The sequence below is a fragment of the Pristiophorus japonicus genome, chromosome 14 (genome assembly GCF_044704955.1).
Source record: "Pristiophorus japonicus isolate sPriJap1 chromosome 14, sPriJap1.hap1, whole genome shotgun sequence".
In the NCBI taxonomy this organism is placed as follows: Eukaryota; Metazoa; Chordata; class Chondrichthyes; family Pristiophoridae; genus Pristiophorus; species Pristiophorus japonicus.
This window is the reverse complement of record NC_091990.1, coordinates 85,766,011-85,789,445: the sequence shown is the minus strand read 5'-3', so window position 1 is coordinate 85,789,445 and position 23,435 is coordinate 85,766,011. Positions and strand designations below refer to the sequence as shown.

General features: G+C 46.1%; 1 protein-coding gene across 2 annotated transcripts in view; it reads right to left on the bottom strand.

Annotated features, from left to right (window-relative positions):
• The window catches only part of pdhx (pyruvate dehydrogenase complex component X), a 513,740-nt gene that overhangs the window by 296,930 nt on the left and 193,375 nt on the right, over positions 1-23,435 (bottom strand). For both annotated transcript variants that reach the window (XM_070899330.1, XM_070899329.1), the window contains exon 7: positions 9,046-9,193. In XM_070899330.1, coding sequence (XP_070755431.1) covers positions 9,046-9,193 — 148 coding nt within the window. The remainder of the gene's footprint in view (positions 1-9,045; positions 9,194-23,435) is intronic.

Below are 23,435 nucleotides of genomic sequence, written 5' to 3'. Positions count from 1 at the left end.
ATGAATAGAAACATAGAAACATAGAAAATAGGTGCAGGAGTAGGCCATTCGGCCCTTCGAGCCTGCACTGCCATTCAATGAGTTCATGGCTGAACATGCAACTTCAGTACCCAATTCCTGCTTTCTCGCCATACCTCTTGATCCCCCTAGTAGTAAGGACTACATCTAACTCCTTTTTGAATATATTTAGTGAATTGGACTCAACAATTTTCTGTAGTAGAGAATTCCACAGGTTCACCACTCTCTGGGTGAAGAAGTTTCTCCTCATCTCGGTCCTAAATGGCTTACCCCTTATCCTTAGACTGTGACCCCTGGTTCTGGACTTCCCCAACATTGGGAACATTCTTCCTGCATCTAACCTGTCTAAACCCGTCAGAATTTTAAACGTTTCTATGAGATCCCCTCTCATTTTTCTGAACTCCAGTGAATACAAGCCCAGTTGATCCAGCCTTTCTTGATATGTCAGTCCCGCCATCCCGGGAATCAGTCTGGTGAACCTTCGCTGCACTCCCTCAATAGCAAAAATGTTCTTCCTCAAGTTAGGAGACCAAAACTGTACACAATACTCCAGGTGTGGCCTCACCAAGGCCCTGTACAACTGTAGCAACACCTCCCTGCCCCTGTACTCAAATCCCCTCGCTATGAAGGCCAACATGCTTTCTTAACCGCCTGCTGTACCTGCATTCCCCGTTATGACTTCCCCTGATTCTGACTGCAGGGGACCTACGTTTGTCTTTACTAACCTTTTTCTCTTTACATATCTATAGAAACTTTTGCAGTCCATCTTAATGTTCCCTGCAAGCTTCTTCTCGTACTCCATTTTCCCTGCCCTAATCAAACCGTTTGTCCTCCTCTACTGAGTTCTAAATTTCTCCCAGTCTCCGGGTTCACTGCTATTTCTGGCCAATTTGTATGCCACTTCCTTGGCTTTAATACGATCCCTGATTTCCCTTGATAGCCACGGTTGAGCCACCTTCCCTTTTTTATTTTTACGACAGACAGGAATGTACAATTGTTGTAGTTCATCCATGCGGTCTCTAAATGTCTGCCATTGCCCATCCACAGTCAACCCCTTAAGTATCATTCGCCAATCAATCCTAGCCAATTCACGCCTCATACCTTCAAAGTTACCCTTCTTTAAGTTCTGGACCATAGTCTCTGAATTAACTGTTTCATTCTCCATCCTAATGTAGAATTCCACCATATTATAGTCACTCTTCCCCAAGGGGCCTCGCACAACGAGATTGGTAATTAATCCTCTCTCATTACACAATATCCAGTCTAAGATGGCCTCCCCCCTAGTTGGTTCCTCGACATATTGGTCTAGAAAACCATCCCTTATGCACTCCAGGAAATCCTCCTCCACCGTATTGCTTCCAGTTTGGTTAGCCCAATCTATATGCATATTAAAAGTCACCCATGATAACTGCTGCACCTTTATTGCATGCACCCCTAATTTCCTGTTTGATGCCCTCTCCAACATCACTACTACTGTTTGGAGGTCTGTACACAACTTCCACTAACATTTTTTGCCCTTTGGTGTTCTGCAGCTCTACCCATATAGATTCCACATCATCCAAGCTAATGTCCTTCCTAACTATTGCATTAATCTCCTCTTTAACCAGCAATGCTACCCCACCTCCTTTTCCTTTTATTTTATCCTTCCTGAATGTTGAATACCCCTGGATGTTGAGTTCCCAGCCCTGATCATCCTGGAGCCACGTCTCTGTAATCCCAATCACATCATATCCGTTAACATCTATTTGCACAGTTAATTCATCCACCTTATTATGGATACTCCTTGCATTAAGGCACAAAGCCTTCAGGCTTGTTTTTTTTTTTAACACCCTTTGTCCTTTTAGAATTATGATGTAGTGTGGCCCTTTTTGTTTCCTCGGCCTTCCACTATTGCTTTTTACCTTTCTACCATCTGTTTCTGACTCCATATTACTTCGCCCTATCTCGCTGCATAGGTTCCCATCCCCCTGCCATATTAGTTTAAACACTCCCGAACTGCATTATCAAATGTTACCCCTCGGACATCAGTTCCAGTCCTGCCCAAGTGCAGACTGTCCCTTTTGTACAGGTCCCACTTCCCCAGGAATTTGAATCCCTCCCTCTTGAACCACTGCTCAAGCCACATATTTATTCTAACTATCCTGATATGTCTACTCTGATTAGCACATGGCACTGGTAGCAATCCAGAGATTACTACCTTTGAGGTCCTACTTTTTAATTTAACTCCTAGCTCCCTAAATTCAGCTTGTAGGACCTCTTCCCACTTCTTACCTATATCGTTGGTACCTACATGTACCACGACAACTGGCTGTTCACCCTCCCTCTCCAGAATGCTCTGCAGCAAGTTATTGATGAGCTATATAATGTTCAGTATTAGAAATGGCTAGAAAATAACTGGCAGGTGCAAGGGAGAAAAACATGAACACTAAAAACGCTCAGAGATTATTCAGCAGCCGAAAGATTAACCCGTCTCTGCGATACCTCTCATAATGATCATCATAGGCAGTCTTACTGCCACTCTAAAAGTGAGTTCTTAGGTGACTGTACAGTCCAATACAGGAATTACAGTCTCTGTCACAGGTGGGACAGACAGTGGTTGAAGGAAAGGGTGGGTGGGACTGGTTTGCAGCACGCTCCTTCCGCTGCCTGCACTTGATTTCTGCATGCTCTCGGCGACGAGACTCGAGGTGCACAGCGCCCTCCCGGATGCTCTTCCTTCACTTAGGGCAGTCTTTGGCCAGGGATTCCCAGATGTCGGTGGGGATGTTGCACTTTATCAAGGAGGCTTTGAGGGTGTCCTTGTAACGTTTCCTCTGTCCACCTAGGCCTCGCTTGCCGTGTAGGAGTTCCAAATAGAGCGCTTGCTTTGGGAGTCTCGTGGCGGGCATGCGGACGAACACTTCAATTAGTGTAATCTTAGCAACCCCTTTAGATTGAAATTGAATTTCAGTCTTAAATAGAGGACATGTCTAACAGAGGTGGTGCAAGGAACATGCCATCCAAGGCCAGACTCAACCTTTATTACCCAGATGTTGCTAATAAACACGGTTAAAGTCTAATGCTAGGGTCCTTTATAACCTGTAAATTACTGCATTGCAGAGGGGGCAGGGACAAATATAAGAATGGTCCTGCATAGGTACTGCTGAAGTCGCAGCACAGGTACTGCTGAAGTCGCAGCACAGGAGCTCGGCAAATCGACAACAGCAGACCTGTAGTTGGCAAGTAAGGCGAGATCACATGACCCATGAGTTTGATTAATATCTTGATCAGGGGCCAAGAAAATGTTTAACGGGTCTTGCATGGGAAAATATTGTCTTTTATTTTTCCTTTTCTTGGGGGGCCAGGGAAGAGGGAATGGGACTGAATTTTCCAGGATGGTAATGGGCGAGATCGGTGGCGGGTCAGGTGGGAAAGTTGTTATTTTTGACTTCGGGTCGGGAAGTCACTGTCATCTCGCTCCCACATGCCTTTCCCCCAGGCACGTCTGTCATCGTGGAGCCGACCCAACATGCAGCAGCGGTGGACCCAATTGAGATAATTATCAGGTACTTAAAGCCTTTTCTCATTTAGTTTTTAAATTTCCCTGCGTGGACACGGGATTCACGCAGCTCAGGAATCATATCTGTTAACCTGAGGCGTGAGTTCTGTGGCCATTGCTCCAGCTGATTACTTGACAGCATGGAAAACAAACCAAAATAAAAACATGCCGATTACATCAGCTAACAGATTGATGGAGATTCTACTTGAAAAGCTACTGGAAAATGTTAATTCAGAAATTCCTGAAGGGTGCTGAAGGCTCCCGGCCTACCCTGGATGGTGGGGGAGATACATTTTTCACTGGCCACATTCTCGGCTATTGCCTTCCAATTCAACAGTCGTTGCAGTGAATTGATCTGCACTACACAAAAAGTGACATATACCATTTAAATATATTTTTGTGTTGTTTCTGGTCAGATTTTTCCTCATAGTATATTGTGTTTGTCTAGTTATATGTTAAATCAAGTCATCAACCATAACAATTTCATTCTAATCACTCAATCCACTTGTTCAATTAGTTTTCAGTTCCTGAATATAACTAATGTAATTTTTCAGTCTGAGATTTTAGGGGTGAATTTCTGCAGGGCTCCTCTCACTTGTCCATTATTAACTTCAATGGAAGAGCTGCAGAAATCCCAGAAACACAAGCACCACTTATACGGTTTGTCAGGGTTTCCGCAGCTCTTCCGCTGAACTTGCACAAGATTGTAAATCCACCCCTTTCCAATTACATTTAAAATCTGCTTCATTTTATACATTACCTATACACTCACATTGTTTACTTGTACCAGTCACTGATAGTAAAGTCTATAGATTTGTGACTAAAGCACCAATAACTTACCAATTAATGCACTTTTTAAATTACGTTCTTGATCGTATTTGTAGATGGCGTCATATTACTTATTGATAATATTATTTCAATATTTCTTTGACATTCATATATAACTTGTATTGTATTATTGTAGGGTAAAGATTCAACACCCACTTTGTTAAATGAAACTTCGAATGTAATGTGACCAGGGTCCCTTTAAGAATCCTGGCTGAAAACGCGGCATGAATGATGACACCAGACCCGCTCCATCATAAGCCCCATTAAGACAAGTTCATTTAACGCAGTGGGGTCACGACCCGCCACGGATACTGCCCGCAACGGATCTGCCCAGGTAGGCAAAATTCCGGACTTATTTATTCAATCTGCCTGAATGGTGTGTGGCAGCTGTGGCCCAAAGCCATCTTGAGCTGCCAGCAGTTTCAGACAGGAAAATCTCTGAGACTTTGGTTTCTTTCACATATTCTGATGAGAAAGGGGAGAGAAGATTATTCAAACAGAGTTATCTCTCAACAATTTTAATGTTTTAACCTGGAAGGTGAAATATTAGACAGGCAGCTGGAAAGATGCCACAACAGCTTGATAGCTAACGTTTTGTTAACCCAGTTCTCAGTGAGCTCATGACGTGCTGCTGAATTTTTGTTATATAATAGATAACACAATTATTTTACTTTTATGTTTGGCAAGATTATAATAATCACTATGGTAATGTCAAAGAAGTCAGATTTAAATAGAAATAAAGGTTCCTTTTTTCCAGATAAAATAGTGCTCCTGCCTGCCTCTGGCAAGGGCCCAGATTCAGTTCATGGAACTTCTTTTCCCCTCAGGTTTAAAGCTGAGAGCCCGAGTGTAAAATAAAGGGCCCAATTTTGGCCATGACTTGCATCAATTTTTTTTTGGAGTAAGTTGTTTTTTTTGACGCAAGTTTAAAAAACCCATTTTCCCCAATAAACTTGCTCCGGTTAGGTATGATTTTTTTTTGTTCAGTTTTTTTTCCCCAAAGTTCCCAGACACTTGTGACAGTTTTGGCCATTTATGCCACTTTGGCTAGCTAACACTTACACCAAATCGACTTAGGTCAGCGTATGTGGCCAGCTCTGAAAAACCTTGCGGGCAGTTAAGAAATCGACGCAGGTCAGTAAGTAAGGACCTGCACCCAAGCACCAAACATTCCAAATAAAAGTTAAAATAACTAAATAAAAATAAAGAATTCAGGTAAACAATTAACAATTAAATATTTGAAGTAAATCCTACCTTGGGTTGGGGAAGGCAGTGGGCCGGCCTGTATGGAAGGCCATTCGGCGTGGAATAGGGGCGGCCGGCAAAGACGCATCGGGAGGCTGGGGGGGGGGGGGGGAAAGAGTAAAGGCTGGGCTCGGCAGCATCGGGAGGCGGGGAGGGAGAGGAAAGGCTGGGCTCGGCAGCATCGGGAGGCGGGGAGGGAGAGGAAAGGCTGGGCTCGGCAGCATCTCGGGTAGGGCTCTGGCAGCCTGGGCTGCACTCAGACGCGGGCGACCATTCGACCACGGCTGGGGGCGGCGAACATCGGGTCCTGCTGACAGCTTGCAGGACACGCTGGGAGGGCGAGGAGCATGCGCGCAGACTCCACTGCGCATGCGGACAGCTGCCGGCAGTGTTTTCAGCGCAGGGCTGTAGCTCCGCTCCCCCACTCCACCATGGACGCCGCGCAGGACCTGGGGCACTCGGCAGAGGGGCCAGGATACCAGGATACTAAATGAGGTTTTTTGGCGCCCTTTCCAGCACACAAAGTCAGCACATAGAGGGTCAGTGCGCCAAAAATACGGGTTGGCCAAAATTGGGTCCAAAATCACTAAACATACAACATGGAACTTTATTTTCTTCAGATCAACATGTATGCAGCTATTGTTAAACTTGCTGGAAAGCTGAAAGGTACTTCAGCTGTAAGAGGTGCATTTGTGCTGTGAGTGTGTCTGTGCATGTGTGGGGGGTGTGGGGGGGCGAGGGGGGGAAGGAGGGAAGGAGAAGAGAAAGCATCTGAATTTCCCCCGAGGACTGCATACGTTGGTTTCTACCAAATGACATTAAAGCAACTTGAGTTAACTAAGCAGGAAAAAAAATACTGAAACATCACACGTGGCAGGTAAAGTTTGCATTCCACCAGGTTCTCCCTTCTGGTTTACAGTGAAGCTACTGCTTTAACTGATTCCCTTTGGTAAAGGGTTGCTTATCTTATTGAGCCTTTTACCCCCGAAGCCAACAGGAGCTCCTGAAAGTCTCCAATTTACAAGAAAGGAAAGCCACAGTAAATGGTCTGCAGTCTAAACAACGGTATGGTAGAAAGTGACTGTGCTTTGACCTGAAGACATTCAGCATTGAGGGCGAGCTATTTACTTGGCTGAGCTGGTGAATGGGATTCAATGAAAACAAGGTTTGTCTTCCAACCAGAGGGCTGAGCCAACGGAAATATTGCACACTATCAGCCTGCCTTTGACTGCAACAACATTTCCGATGAGAGACGTGATAATCGTTCTGTGACAGCTGAATGTTGGTGCCACAAATATTCCCCCTATACTATAAATAGAGGGCATAGTGTGTACAACAGTGACATACATTCTGTATTTCACAAATAAGGCGAGACTGCATGATTCGTGAGTGGCACAAATACAGTTTTATACAGTTGGGAAGATCACGCAAACCCCACGATACATTGAAGTCTGACAATTTATGCTGACTGTCGTTTTCTGTTGATTCGTTCTAGACTGTCGCTCAATAAACGTGAAATATTTGTGGCACAACCATTTATCTTCCAGAGAGCAAATCACCATAAATTCATTATTGGGGATTACCCTGACTGGGGAAATGTTTCACTGCACCCACGAGGGTAGTGAAAGCAAAAAGAACTGCTCCAGCCAACTCCATAGTCACGATCAAAAAATAATGAAAACCGTGCAAAGGATTTCTAGACAATAGCTACACCTTGGGCTTACAATGACCATTAAACCACTTGAGTTTTGGTGGTCAGTCACTCCCCCTTACTCATTATTCTTTATACAAGTGACACACAATAAATTAAATGGGATGCTATTTAACACAGGAATGCTTTGTCATTTAAGACCCATGCCTCTGATTCAAATAGAACTAAAGCTTAAAGATTTTGTTATAATGGTAAGCGATTTTTTATTCTGTGCACCGTAACAAGCATAACAGAGCACAGTGACACGTGTGGGAAGCCCCTCTAAACATATATTATCCTGTATGCATCCTGCTCCTGGCTCCATGATCTTATTGAATACAGCTTTTGGTCATCTGCGCTAATTTCTACTTATACGGCTCGGTGTCAAATGTTTATCACATAATACTTCTGTGAAGCGCCTTGGAACGTTTCATTATGTTAAAGGCGCTATATAAATACAAGTTGTGTATTCAAACCCAAGTCCCAGAGATGAAACTACAAGGCTCTGACCTAATGCAACACATTTTCAGAAAAAACCCCAGAAAACTTGTTTCCCTGACCCAAATATTCTCTGCCCAATTGCGCCAAGTTGGTCCTTTGGGAGTAAATTTTCACTGTAGTACACATTGAGCCAGACATTGCTGTCAAAATAATGGTGAGATTAATGACGCTGGCCATTAGTTATGCGTAAATGGTACAGCAACTTCAGATGAGGGGCAGATGCGCGGTTAAATGCCAATATCCAAAAGTTGCTGTCCAAGTTGCGCCGCTCGGCCATTAGTTTCGAGAAGGTGGCATTTCGCTGTCTGCCTCACCACTGACATGCATTGAATAGTGGGAAGCTGCTGTATTTCCGCGGTAGATACAAACTAACACTGCTGCAGATGTTTAGGGTGAGTAATTACAAGCGTAAGTACCCTTTTAACATGTGATGTGTTAATATTTAAATGTTCTTCCTTTTTCTTTGTCTCCTTTTCTCTCTCTCTTAATCCAATCTTTCTCCCTCTCTATTTCCCTTTCTGTACCTGTTGTGACATTGAATTCACTCCCTTTAATTCATCCTCCTTCGCAGTTTTTTTCTCAGTCCTTAAATCTCATTGGTTAAGGAGATATCCTGTCGGTTGCCCACTTAGGTCCCAGATGCCCTGTTTCCCTCGCTGCATCGTTATCAGCTCGCACTTTCAGCAACTTAGAGGGCAAGGTTGTTTTGAGCTGAAGGGTGCAGGGGCAAGTCTAACTAACGGCAGGCGCTGTTAGATGCCCGGCTACATTGGATTGAGAAAGAGACAAAGGAAAAGCAGTAAAAAAATCTGGCCCCTTATAATCATTGACATTGCCAACAAGGCAATGCTACTACAGAACAAACTATATTACTCTGCAAGTTTGTGATGATAAAGCTGAGCAAATGTCCGACATTATTTGGCTGGTAGTAATAATCATTTCATTAAAGTGTCTCTAATGGAAAACAGAAAATGCTGGAGATGCACAATATTCAGTATTTGAAAATGAAAGACTGGTTCAGAGTGCTGATGGCAAGTCCCACCCAAAATGTTAACCTAACTTCCTCGTTCACATGTTTTCTGTTTTGACTTCACAGTTACAGCATCAGTATCACGTGTTCTCATGTCTTCGATACGGTTTAGCAGACAGAAGTGGCCGTGGAGGGACGTATGAAAAACAAGCCATGTCTTTCTGGGAGTAATGTCAAATTAATAACAAAACCCACCTTTGGCTAGTTGCTTCCTTGTCTTTAAGACTTGTTCAATGTTACAGTCGATGCTGACGTATGAATGAGGGATGGTAGTCTTGGACTCTCTTAATCTCCGTGCAATGACTTGCCGAATGTTACTAGCTGGGATTTCAGTAAATGTGCCCTGAAAATAATAGGAAACAATGTAAATTGCCAAATAAAAGAACAAACTATCATTTATACAACAAGTTTCATATCAACAGGATGTTCCAAAGTGCTTCACAGCCAATAATTTACTTTTGAAGTGCAGTCACTGTTGTTAAGTAGACACAAATAGCAGTCAAATTGCAGACAGCAAGGTCCCACCAATCATCATCATCTTAGGCAGTCCCTCAAAGCGAGGATGACTTGCTTCCACACCGAAAAGGGATGAGTTCACAGGTGTTTCGATGAAGGACCTAATATTCTGGATCCCGAACTAAATCTTGAAGGGTGGAAGATGCCTGTGCGTGGATTTTTTTTCACGTGTGGTGACTGTTGCACACTAGCCACCACACGGGCTTGACAGAGCTAGGTCTTGGTCCAGTGGCAAGGATTACCCAAGACGACTGGAGACCTGCTCTGCTGCACAGACCTAGTGCGCACACATATCACAGTGTGGGCTGGTCCATGCTGCCCCTGGGCCCTCGCCTCTCCTGGGCCCCGGTCACATCCCTCGTCGAACTCTTGCCGCTTTTTTGCCCGACCTCGCCGCTCCTGTTGTACCTGCCTGCACTGCAGTCAGCTGTCGCCCTCCTGCAGCAGCACCAATACCAATAAGATGAATGATCAGCTAATCTGTTTTGGTGGTGCTGACTGAGGATGAATGTTGACCAAGATACCTTAGAATTCCCTGCTCTTCAAAATATGGCCATGGTACCTTTTAGATCCATCTGAACAGGTAGGTGGGCCCTTCTCATCCAAAAGATACCACTGCAGATAATGCAGCTAGATTGTGTGTTCAATTCGTGAAGTGGGGCTTCAACCCACGACCTTGTGATACTCAAATTTAGCTCGGTAGTGTGAAAGTTAGTGCCACAGAAGATTTTCATTGTCTTAGTGTCTGCAGCCACTCAGCTCTAGGCTGTGAACTCCTAGTAGGAACCATAAATGCCGGCGTTCAGAACTGTGCCAATTCAGATATATTGGGATGTATCTGAATTTGGCCACGTCCGCTAAATATAAGCTGCAGATATATTTCACCAAAAGCATCTTTGAAAAAAAACTGAATTCAGATTTTATTTCCAAATGTTAAAACCTGATTTTAATATTTGAAATGCAATGCCAAAACTAGAATCCAGATTTGAATCGCCAGTGACTTCGCTCAGCCCTGACAATGGAGCTTTAGCTTTGCAATTCAACACTGCTTTATTTAAACTATACAATCCCATCTGTTCAAGATAATCAAGAGTATAAAAGGACAATGTGCTTTGGATGTCACCATGTGTGCGCATACCCGATATCTCAAATGGCATTCACACTCAGGATTCCTTCTCAGTTCCCCAGAGTCAGACTGGTTGAGGCAGTGATTCTCACTGGACCGCTCAAGCACATCGCACCTCCCCAAATAATGTGGGGATATAGAGAAATGACAAAAAATTAAATAAACAAAACAAAAACCCCAAATGAGTTCAGAAATATTTTGTTTTATTTAGTCAGGCTGCAAGGAAAAGCAAACTTCAAACATAACTCCACATTGGTCTGAATGTAGAGCTATACACAGAGTGTTTTTTTTTTCCCAGATAAATTTAAGTCAATGGGTTATTGAAGAATCTTAATAAAACATTGCAATTTGCCAAATGCGCATTTTTGGTATATATTTTTTACATGCAATTTTCACAAATATTTTTAGTAATTTTAAAATCACAGAGCTCCAATCAGAAAGTAAAAGCTAAACAAGGTACAAGTTTGGTAAATGCAAGGGGTAAATATTATTTTGTACTTTCTTCATTCCGATGCACTGTTTGTACATACCACAGCTGATGCCAGTTAGCAGGCAATCTCCCAGCCCTCCCCAGTCCGGCCCACATTACTCTTAATGCTCTCCCAATTGGCCTCAAAAGTCATTCAGTTGTAAAAACCAGGGACGGGCAATACATATGGCTTTTCCAGTGACGCCCACATACAGAGAATAAAAAAAGATGACCAGATACCTATTGCATTAGCAGAGGCCTGGGAATGCTATAATTCTCAGCAGGCATTGAGGCTGTTGGGAAGTGTGCACTAATGCATTGTGGCTTGTATACTAGCCAATTCATTGATAATATATATTAAAACAATTGTGCTCAACAAGCTAAGGGATGTTACTGCTGGGGAACGATCCATTTGTGATACTCACCCAGCATTTACTTTCACAGCAGATATAACCATGTTAGTATGTATTTGCGTTCTCCAATCCGGTCAAGTAATGGGGATGACCATGCCCCTTTGGGATGTATCCAGATTTTTCATGGGAAAGACGCTCTGAATCCGGATCACAACAGATCTCTGTAGTGTCCTTGCACCTTACTACAAATTCACACGAGGCATGTATTGCAGACACAGTCACTCAGTGAGTGACCTTAACCTTTATTGCCCAGGACCAAGGAGTGCTGACCCTGGGTGGGACCTCCCCTTTTATACCTGGAAACCCAGGTGAGGAGTGTCTCCCACAAGTTCACCCCCTGTGGTCAGGGTGTGCATTTCTAGGGTATAAGTACAGTGTACAGGAGTTGCATGAAGGTTACAGTTACATGAAGATTACCATTGCATGATGGTTACATACATGACATCACCTCCCCCCCTTACGTCTTTTTGTGTGTCAAAGGTTAAGTCTTTCATGTGGTCGACGCTCTCTTGTGGAGTGCCGCAGTTGTGTCTCTGGTGGCTGAGCCTCGGCACGTGTCTCTGTCACGTGAGGTGATTCCGGCCTGGCCGCAGGGACTGTGCATGCTGTGGACTGTCCTTGTTGCTCGTCCACTGGCAGCGGTGTGGGTGACATCTCATGGTCTTCTTCAGGTTCCTCAGTGTCTATGCTGAACCTTTTCTTTTCTTGGTCCAAGTGTTTGCGGCATTTCTGCCCATTGTTTAGTCTGACCACCATGACCCTATTTCCTTCTTTGCCAATTACACTGCCCTCAAGCCACTTGGGTCCCAAAGCGTGGTTCAGAACAAATACCGGGTCATCTATTTCTATACACCCCCCGCCTTGAGTTTCGATCATGGAACTCGCTTTGGGACTGGCGCTTACCCTCAACAATGTCTGCCAGGGCTGGGTGGATGAGGGACAGCCGCGTTTTAAGCGTGTGTTTCATGAGGAGTTCCGCTGGCGGGATTCCCGTGAGCGAGTGTGGGCGGGACCTGTAGGCCAGCAGGAGGCGCGATAGGCGATACTGAAGGGAGGGTCCTTGGATGCGTAGCATGCCCTGTTTTATGACTTGGACCGCACGATCCGCCTGGCCATTGGAAGCCGGCTTGAACGGCGCTGTCCGGACGTGTTTGAGACCATTGCCCGACATAAACTCCTGGAATTCATGGCTGGTGAAGCACGGGCCATTGTCGCTGACCAGGATGTCCAGCAAGCCATGGGTCGCGAAAACCGTACGCAGACTCTCCACGGTGATGGATGTTGTGCACGAGTTTAATATGATGCACTCGATCCATTTCGAGTATGCATCGACAACGATCAGGAACATTTTCCCCATGAACGGGCCCGCATAGTCTACGTGAATACGTGACCATGGCCTGGTGGGCCAGGGCTGAGTGGGGACTCCCTGGGGGCATTGCCCAGCTGGGCAAACGTCGTGCACCTGCGAACCCAGTGTTCCAGGTCTGAGTCAATCCCCGGCCACCATACATGTGACCGGGCAATGGCCTTCATTAACAAGATGCCAGGCGGCTAGCTGTGGAGTTTCCTGATGAACGCTTCCCTTCCTTTCTGGGGCATGACTACCCGGTTTCCCCATAACAGGCAGTCGGCTTGGATGGAGAGCTCACCCATCCGTCTCTGAAACGGTCTGACCTCCTCGGGCATGCCCTGTGTGCGGGCGCCCAATCCCCAGTCAGGACACATTTCTTTATCATGGATAGGAGGGGTCTCTGTTGGTCCAGAGATTGATCTGGCGGGCTGTGATGGGTTGAGCCTGCGGTGTTAAAAGCCTCAACGGCCATGACCATCTCAGCGCTCCGTTCCGACGCCCCCTCGGCGGTGTCCAGTGGAAGCCTGCTGAGCGCGTCAGTGCAATTTTTGGTGCCTGGCCGGTGTCGAATGGTGTAGTCATACGCAGCCAGCATGAAGGCCCATCGCTGTATGCGAGCTGACGCATTGGCATTGACAGCCTTGCTGTCGGACAACAGGGATGTTAACGGCTTGTGGTCCGTCTCTACCTCGAACCGTCTACCGAGAAGGTACTGGTGCATCTTTTTCACACCGTAAACACAAGTGAGTGCTTCCTTTTCTACCATGCCGTACCCACGCTCTGCCTGGGAGAGTGACCTGGAGGCATAAGCCACCGGTTGGAGTTGGCCGTCATCATTACCCTGCTGCAACACACACCCAACCCCATAAGATGATGCATTGCACGTTAAAACCAGTTTTTTTTTTTTTACAGGGGTCATCCAAAGTCAACAGTTTGTTAAAACACAGCTGGTTCCTCGCCTTATTGAAAGCCCGTTCTTGACAGTCCCCCCAAAGCCATTCACAACCTTTACACAGGAGCATGTGTAACGGCTCCAACAATGTGCTTAAGTTCGGCAGCAAATTCCCGAAATCGTTCAAAAGTCCCAGGAATGATCGCAACTCCGATGTGTTGCTGGGCCTGGGCGCCCGGCGGATCACCTCCGTTTTTGATTCAGTGGGCCGGATCCCGTTTACGGCATCCCTCCTGCCCAAAAACTCGATCTCTGGGGCCAAAAACATACACTTGGCCTTTTTCAGCTGCAAGCCTACCGGTCCAGTCGGTGTAGCACCTCCTCCAGGTTGTGGAGGTGTTCCTCGGTGTCTCGACCCGTTATAAGGATGTCGTCTTGGAATACGATTGTTCCAGGAATGGATTTGAGTAAGCTTTCCATGTTTCTTTGAAAGATAGCTGCCGCCGAACGAATGCCAAACGGACACCTGTTTTCGATAAATAATCCCTTGTGCGTCGTGATGGTGGTCAGAAGCTTGGATTCTTCAGCCAGTTCCTGAATCATGTAGGCCGAAGTGAGGTCCAGCTTCGTGAACAGCTTGCCACCTGCCAGCGTGGCAAAAAGGTCCTCCGCTCACTGGAGCGAGTATTGGTCTTGCAGCAACACTCTGTTGATGGTGGCATTGTAGTCGCCACAAATCCTGACCGAGCCATCTGCTTTAAGGACATGAACGATGGGACTTGCCCAGTCACTGAATTCAATGGCCGGAATTATGCCCTATCTGAGCAGCCTTCACTTTCAATTTTCTCACGCATCACATACGGCACCGCTCTGGCTTTATGGTGCACTGGTCTAGCGTCCGGAGTGAAGTGTATCACTACTTTGGTGCTCTTGAACGTTCCGACACCGGGTTGAAACAGTGACGCGAATTTTTGTAGGACCTGTGAGCATGAAGTTTGCTCCACGGATGAAATGGCGTGCTCATCCCCCCATTTCCAATTCATCTCAGCCAGCCAACTCTTTCCCAAGAGCGCCGGGCCATTTCCCGGGACAATCCAGAGTGGCAGCCGGTTCTGTGATCCATTATGTTTTACCACCAAGTTTGCACTGCCCAGCACTGGGATGATCTCTTTGGTGTACGTCCGTAGCTGCGTCTCAATGCGTTCCAGTTTGGGCCTGCTAGCTCTATGGCCATAGTCTCTCAAATTGTTGGGCGCTCATAAGTGACTGGCTAGCTCCCGTATCCAGCTCCATGTGCACCGGGATGCCATTCAATAAAACTTTCATTATCATGGATGGCCTTTTCGTGTACGAGCTGTGGATGTCAGCCACATGAACCCACTGAACTTCAGCATCCATAGCTTTTCCTCAGGCATCATCCTGCATTGCAGACCCCTCGTCTGATTCCTCTGTCTCGCAGATTAGCCTCACTACAGCCTTTTTGCACATTCTGGCCAAGTGTCCACTGACATTACAAATCCTACAGGTATATTTCTGGAACCTGCAGCTTTTCGCAGTATGTCTACCCTAGCACCTCCAGCATCAGCTGAGATTGTTGTTAACAAAGGGACTGTTACCAGGCATTCCTCTCTGATTGCCCATTTGGTTGTTTCTAAGCACTCTGATGGTGGGTGTTAATGGTCCCATCGCGGGACGCATTGCTCCTCGTGATGGCGTGAATTGCCGATCCCCTTTCCACTGTGCCTGTTGTGGGCCCACCCTGGAGTCTGTTGCTGCCTGGGCGGTTTCGAAATGCCCTTGCCTGCCTGCAGGGTCCCGAGCCGCATTCACCATGCTAACTCCCTGATCCGTCGCCACGTTGGGACCAGGGCTGCGCGCGTAAATTAGCTTGGTCTCCTCTTCCCCTGCCATAAAGGTCTGAGCTATCAACGCCGCCCCTTCTAAAATCAAGTCCTTGGTCTTTGAGCTTCTTGAAAATCCCCGCGTGATTAATGCCCTCGATGAAGAAATCCCTTAACATCTCCCCCCTGCAGGCGTCTTTGAAGTTAGAGACTGGCCAAGCGCCGCAGGTCCGCAACGAAGTCCGAGACGTTTTGACCCTCCCGACGCCGGTTAGCGTAGAACCGGTGCCAGGCCATGTGTACGCTTGAGATGCTCACTGATCAGCTGGCTGAGTTCTTCAAAGGACTTGTCCGCTGGCTTTTGGGGTGCGAGCAGGTCTTTCATCAGCGCATACGTCTGTGGTCCGCAGCTGGTCAGCAGATGCGCCTTCCGCTTGTCAGCCGCTGTCGCTCCCAGCCAGTCTTTCGTGACAAAGCTCGGTTGGAGTCTTTCCACGAAGTTGTCCCAAGTCCTCATCCACACAGTAATGTTTCTCTGTGCTACCAGTGGCCATCCTCGTGGTTTGGTGATTCCCGTTTCTCGTCGCCAAATGTAGTGTCCTTGCACCTTACTACAAATTCACACGAGGCATGTATAGCAGGCACAGTCACTCAGTGACCTTAACCTTTATTGCCCAGGACCAAGGAGTGCTGACCCTGGGTGGGACCTCCCCTTTTATATCTGGAAACCCAGGTGAGGAGTGTCTCCCACAAGTTCACTCCCTGTGGTCAGGGTGTGCATTTCTAGGGTATAAGTACAGTGTACAGGAGTTGCATGAAGGTTACAGTTACATGAAGATTACCATTGCATGATGGTTACATACATACAATCTCCACAGCCTTTTGATAATGAACACGAGCTCTTTTGTGCCAGTAGATGGTACTTGCTCACTCCACAAATACTGTGCTGCACAGAAGTTTTAAGGAATGCTGGAAACATCTACTGGCAGTTAATGGGCACTGCACAATCTTGATCAATGCACCGTGTGAATAAAATATTAAAATACGGAAGATGACTGACAGGCATTGCAATAATGGAAAGCAAGATACATCATTACGATGTTGGTATAAAATAATCCCGCCCTGGAGTGTGCTTTAACGCATCGAGGGGTTGAGTTGGTAAACTGCTTGCTTGGGCTTTCACTATCTTGGTTTAAGACAATTCCTCAATACATTAGTCGTCCATTGTAGACGGAGTATTATTTTGCATCTGGAAAATGGAGAGCTCCTCACCATTTGCACCTGGGCAGATCTACACCCCATGGTGCAGGCATCTCATACATATGTCTACATTGAGTAGTACTAGTGGGTATCATACACAGCAAAATATCTTTCACATAGAAATTTCTAAAATTTGAGGAAGATCTCAAATTGTTTGACGGAAGTTGTAGTGAAACTAAAGTCTGGTTATTGACGTGCTACTGATTTTAATTTCTGATCCTGTTTCTCTCATGATAGAAACATAGAAACATAGAAAATAGGTGCAGGAGTAGGCCATTCGGCCCTTCTAGCCTGCACCGCCATTCAATGAGTTCATGGCTGAACATGTAACTTCAGTACCCCTTTCCTGCTTTCTCACCATACCCCTTGATTCCCCTAGTAGTAAGGACTTCATCTAACTCCTTTTTGAATATATTTAGTGAATTGGCCTCAACAACTTTCTGTGGTAGAGAATTCCACAGGTTCACCACTCTCTGGGTGAAGAAATTCCTCCTCATCTCGGTCCTAAATGGCTTACCCCTTATCCTTAGACTGTGTCCCCTGGTTCTGGACTTCCCCAACATTGGGAACATTCTTCCTGCATCTAACCTGTCTAAACGCATCAGAATTTTAAACGTTTCTATGAGGTCCCCTCTCATTCTTCTGAACTCCAGTGAATACAAGCCCAGTTGATCCAGTCTTTCTTGATAGGTCAGTCCCGCCATCCCGGGAATCAGTCTGGTGAACCTTCGCTGCACTCCCTCAATAGCAAGAATGTTCTTCCTCAGGTTAGGAGACCAAAACTGTACACAATACTCCAGGTGTGGCCTCACCAAGGCCCTGTACAACTGTAGCAACACCTCCCTGCCCCTGTACTCAAATCCCCTCGCTATGAAGGCCAACATGCCATTTGCTTTCTTAACCGCCTGCTGTACCTGCATGCCAACCTTCAATGACTGATGTACCATGACACCCAGGTCTCGTTGCACCTCCCCTTTTCCTAATCTGTCACCATTCAGATAATAGTCTGTCTCTCTGTTTTTACCATCAAAGTGGATAACCTCACATTTATCCACATTATACTTCATCTGCCATGCATTTGCCCACTCACCTAACCTATCCAAGTCGCTCTGCAGCCTCATAGCATCCTCCTCGCAGCTCACACTGCCACCCAACTTAGTGTCATCCGCAAATTTGGAGATACTACATTTAATCCCCTCGTCTAAATCATTAATACACAGTGTAAACAGCTGGGGCCCCAGCACAGAACCTTGCGGTACCCTACTAGTCACTGCCTGCCATTCTGAAAAGTTCCCATTTACTCCTACTCTTTGCTTCCTGTCTGACAACCAGTTCTCAATCCATGTCAGCACACTACCCCCAATCCCATGTGCTTTAACTTTGCACATTAATCTCGTGTGGGGCCTTGTCGAAAGCCTTCTGAAAGTCCAAATATACCACATCAACTGGTTCTCCCTTGTCCACTCTACTGGAAACATCCTCAAAAAATTCCAGAAGATTTGTCAAGCATGATTTCCCTTTCACAAATCCATGCTGACTTGGACCTATCATATCACCTCTTTCCAAATGAGCTGCTATGACATCCTTAATAATTTATTCCATCATTTTACCCACTACCGATGTCAGGCTGACCAGTCTATAATTCCCTGTTATCTCTCTCCCTCCTTTTTTAAAAAGTGGAGTTACATTGGCTACCCTCCACTCCATAGGAACTGATCCAGAGTCAATGGAATGTTGGAAAATGACTGTCAATGCATCCACTATTTCCAAGGCCACCTCCTTAAGTACTCTGGGATGCATCAATTTCCCCAACACAATTTCCCGACTAATAAGGATTTCCCTCAGTTCCTCCTCCTTACTGGACCCTCCGACCCCTTTTATATCCGGAAGGTTGTTTGTGTCCTCCTCAGTGAATACCGAACCAAAGTACTTGTTCAATTGGTCCGCCATTTCTTTGTTCCCCGTTATGACTTCCCCTGATTCTGACTGCAGGGGACCTACGTTTGTCTTTAATAACCTTTTTCTCTTTACATATCGATAGAAACTTTTGCAATCCGTCTTAATGTTCCCTGCAAGCTTCTTCTCGTACTCCATTTTCCCTGCCCTAATCAAACCCTTTGTCCTCCTCTGCTGAGTTCTAAATTTCTCCCAGTCCCCGGGTGATGAAAGTGAAGAATTTTCGTCGTTAGAGTCATCATGCTGTGTACAGTTTCTTTGCACCGCTTATGCCATCCGTAAACGAGCACCCATGTGGATCTTTGCTGGGCACCTTTTACAGCATAGTGCCAGCAGTTAACAGACAGTACTATGCCAGGCCACAGTGAGGCAATCTCTGCAGGTCACTGCACCAAAGCCAACCTGCTCGAAGTTCTATATGGTAGAATCCAGAAAACATGATTGTCCTTTTTTTGTCCTTTGTTTGCCATCTGTTTTTGTTTTCTTCTAAAGTTGCATTACCTCACATTTCCTTCGTTTAATTCTAAAGTACTTGTCAAAGTAATCTTAGCTTGAGATCTGGTTAATTATTGTCTTAGTGAATGCTGCTGTAATTACTCAGCTATGACAATTCCATCTCTCTTGCACTTGTTTATATTTAGATCGTGTTGATGTTGTTAGAATCATGGGCTACCGTCATACAGCAGCCTTGGGCCCTCACTCCTGCCTACAAAGCTGGCTGGCTGACAGGTCTAAAGAGAAAAATACCAGTAGACTACCTCATTATATCGGAACAATTAAAGGGAGTGGAAGGATCATTCGTAGGGTTACTGTAGGAAGTGTTATAGAATTAAAGAGGAAATGTGAGCTCATGTAATTTCTATGAATACCACCTAGCAGTTTTTCCATTTGTTTACAAACATATAATTCAATGAAGCAAATTATGTTACAATTTAATGTTGCATCACTTGGTGAAGGGATTGTAACCATAATGGCACACTGCTCTTCCTGTGATTAACCCGAGCAAAAAACCAAAACCTAAAAGACAGTTTGCCAAACACTTCTCCCTGAAGAGTTTTATTTTAAATAAAGGAAAAATGTAATTAGGAGACTTGCACACAAAATGTTACAAGCATAGATAGGTCTTCGAGGATACCTTAACTACATACCATCAGGATCTCCACAGGCCAGTGTCTGGCGGGATCTCCACAGGCCAGTGTCTGGCGGGATCTCCACAGGCCAGTGTCTGGCGGGATCTCCACAGGCCAGTGTCTGGCGGGATCTCCACAGGCCAGTGTCTGGCGGGAACTCCACAGGCCAGTGTCTGGCGGGATCGCCACAGGCCAGTGTCTGGCGGGATCGCCACAGGCCAGTGTCTGGCGGGATCATCATCATCATAGGCAGTCCCTTGGAGTCGAGGAAGATTTGCTTCCACACTAAAAATGAGTTGTCAGGTGACTGAGGAATTCGATGTGGGACCTACAGTCTCTGTCACAGATGGGGCAGACAGTGGTTGAAGGAAAGGGTGGGTGGGGAGCCTGGTTTGCCACACGCTCCCTCCACTGTCTATGCTTGGTTCTTGCATGCTCTAGACAAGAAGACTCGAGGTATTCAGTGCCTTCCTGGATGCTTTTCCTCCACTTTTGGCGGACTTGGGCCAGGGATTCCCAGGTGTCATGGGGATGTTACATTTTTTCAAGGAGGATGTCCTTGAAGCGTTTCCTCTGCCCACCTGGGGCTCGCTTGCCGTGACGGAGCTCCAAGTGGAGCGCTTGCTATGGGAGTCTCGTGACGGGCATGCAGGCGATGTGGCCCATCCAGCAGAGCTGATCGCATGTGGTCAGTGCTTCAATGCTGGGGATGTTGGCCTGAGCGAGAACACTGATGTTGCGGCACCTATCCTGCCAATGGATTTGCAGGATCTTGCAGAGGCAGCAATGGTGGTACTTCTCCAGTGTTTTGAGGTGCCTGCTGTACATAATCCATGTCTCTGAGCCATATAGGAGGGCAGGTATCACCACTGCTCTGTAGACCATGAGCTTGGTGCCAGGTTTGAGGTCCTGGTCTTACAAACACTCTCTTCCCCAGGCGACCGAACACTGAAGGCGGTGTTGGACCTCATCGTCGATGTCTCTCCTTGTTGACAGCAGGCTCCCAAGGTGTGGAAAATGGTCCACGTTGTCCAAGGCCTCGTCGTGGATTTTGATAACGGGGGGGGGGCAGTGCTGTGTGGTGGGGGCAGATTGGTAGGGGACCTTTGTCTTACAGATGTTTAGTGTAAGGCCCAGGCTCTCATACGCCTCGGTGAAGGTGCTGATGATGGCTTGGAGTTCGGCTTCCGAGTGTACACAGACGCAAGCGTCGTCTGCATACTGTAATTCGATGACGGAGGATGGGACGACCTTGGTTCTGGCCTGGAGGCGGCGGAGGTAGAACAGATTCCGTTTGTCCTGTAATTTAGCTCCACTTCGGCGGGGAGCTTGCTGAGGGTGAGATGGAGCATTACAGCAAGGAAGATCGAGAATAACGGGATCTCCACAGGCCACTATGAAAGGGATCTGCACAGGGCAGTGCATAATCGGGATTTTCATGGGCTGGTGTATTTTTTTAAAATTAGTTCATGGGATGTGGGCGTCGCTGGCAAGGCCAGCATTTATTGCCTTTCCCTAATTGCCCTGGAGAAAATAATGGTGTACTACTGAGTGGCTCGCTTGGCCATTTCAGAGGAGCAGTTAACAGTCAACCAATTGCTGTGCGTCTGGAGTCACACATAGGCCAGACCGGATAAGGACGGCAGATTTCCTTCCCTAAAGGACATTAGTGAACCAAATGGGTTTTTAATGACAATCCGGTAGTTTCTTGGTCACCAATCCTGCATTTTATTCCAGATTTATTTAATTAACTAAATTTCCCAGCTGTCCTCAACTTACAGCGTCTATCGGGATCCACGCGGGCCAGCGTCTATCGGGATCCACGCGGGCCAGCGTCTATCGGGATCCACGCGGGCCAGCGTCTATCGGGATCCACGCGGGCCAGCGTCTATCGGGATCCACGCGGGCCAGCGTCTATCGGGATCCACGCGGGCCAGCGTCTATCGGGATCCACACGGGCCAGTGTATCAGTGAAAAAGTACTAGGCAAACTAATGGGACTAAAGGTGGACCAGTCCGCTGGACCTGATGACCTGCATCTTAAAGGTGGCTACAGAGATAGTGGATGTAATCTACCAAAATTCCCTGGGTTCTGGGGAGGTGGCAGCGGATTGGAAAACTGCAAATGTAACGCCCTATTTAAGAACGGAGGGTGACAAAAAGCAAGAAACTATAGACCAGTTAGCCTAACATCTATCATTGGGAAAATGCTGGAGTCCATTATTCAGGAAGCAGTAGCAGACATTTAGAAAATCACAATACAATCAAGCAGAGTAAGTATGGTTTTATGAAAGGGAAATCATGTTTGACAAATTTGCTGAGTTCTTTGAGCAGGGTGGATAAAGGGGAACCAGGAGATGTGGTGTATTTGGATTGCCAGAAGGCATCCAATAAAGTGCCACCATAAAAGATTACTTCAGTAAAAGGGGTTGGGGTAATATATTAGCATGGATAGAGGATTGACTAACAGAAAACATAGAGTTGGATAAATAGGTCATTTTCAGGTTGGCAAACTTTAACTAGCAGGGTACCACAGTCATCAGTGCTGGGGCCTCAACTATTTACAATTTATATTAATGACTTGGATGAAGGGACCGAGTGTAATGTAGCCAAATTTGTCGACGTTACAAAGATAGGTGGGAAAGCAAGTTGTGAAGAGGACACAAAGAATTTGCAAAGGGATATAGATAGGTTAAGTGAGTGGGCAAATATTTGGCAAATGGAGTATAGTGTGAGAAAATGTGAGGTTACCCACTTTGGCAGGAAGAATAAAAAAGCAAATTATTATTTAAATGGAGACAACAAAATGCTGTGATACAGAGGGATCTGGGGTCCTTTTGCAAAACACAAAAAGTTAGCATGCAGGTACAGCAAGTAATTAGGAAGGCAAATGGAATGTTGGCTTTTATTGCAAAGGGGATGTAATATAAAAGTAGGGAAGTCTTTCTACAACTGTACAGAGCATTGGTGAGGCCACACCTGGAGTACTGCGCACAGTTTTGGTCTTATTCAAGGAGCGATATACTTGCATTGGAAGCAGTTCAAAGAAAGTTCACTAGGTTGATTCCTGAGATGAAGGGATTATTGGGCCTATACTCATTGGAGTTTAGAAGAATGAGGGGTAATCTTATTGAAATGTATAAGATTCTGACAGGGTAGATGCAGAGAGGACATTTCCCCTCGTGGGGTCATAGTTTCAGAATAAGGGGTTGCACATCCAGAGATGGAGGAGGAATTTCTTCTCTGAGGGTCGTGAATCTTTGGAATTCTCCACCCCAGAGAGCTGTGGAGGCTGGGTCATTGAATATATTTAAGGTGGAAAGAGACAGATTTTTGAATGATAGGGGTGTCAAGGGTTATATAGAGCGGGCAGGGAAGTGAAGTTGAGGCCATGATCAGATCAGTCATGATCTTATTGAATGGCGGAGCAGGCTCAAGAGGCCAAATGGCCTACTCCTGCTCGTATTTCTTATGTTCTTATATCGGGATCTACACAAGCCAGTGTACATTGGAATCCACATGGGCCAGTGTATATCAGGATCCACATGGGGCCAGTGTATATCGCGATCATCACAGGACAGTGTATATCTGGATCCACATGGGCCAGTGTATATCGGGATCGTTACAGGGCA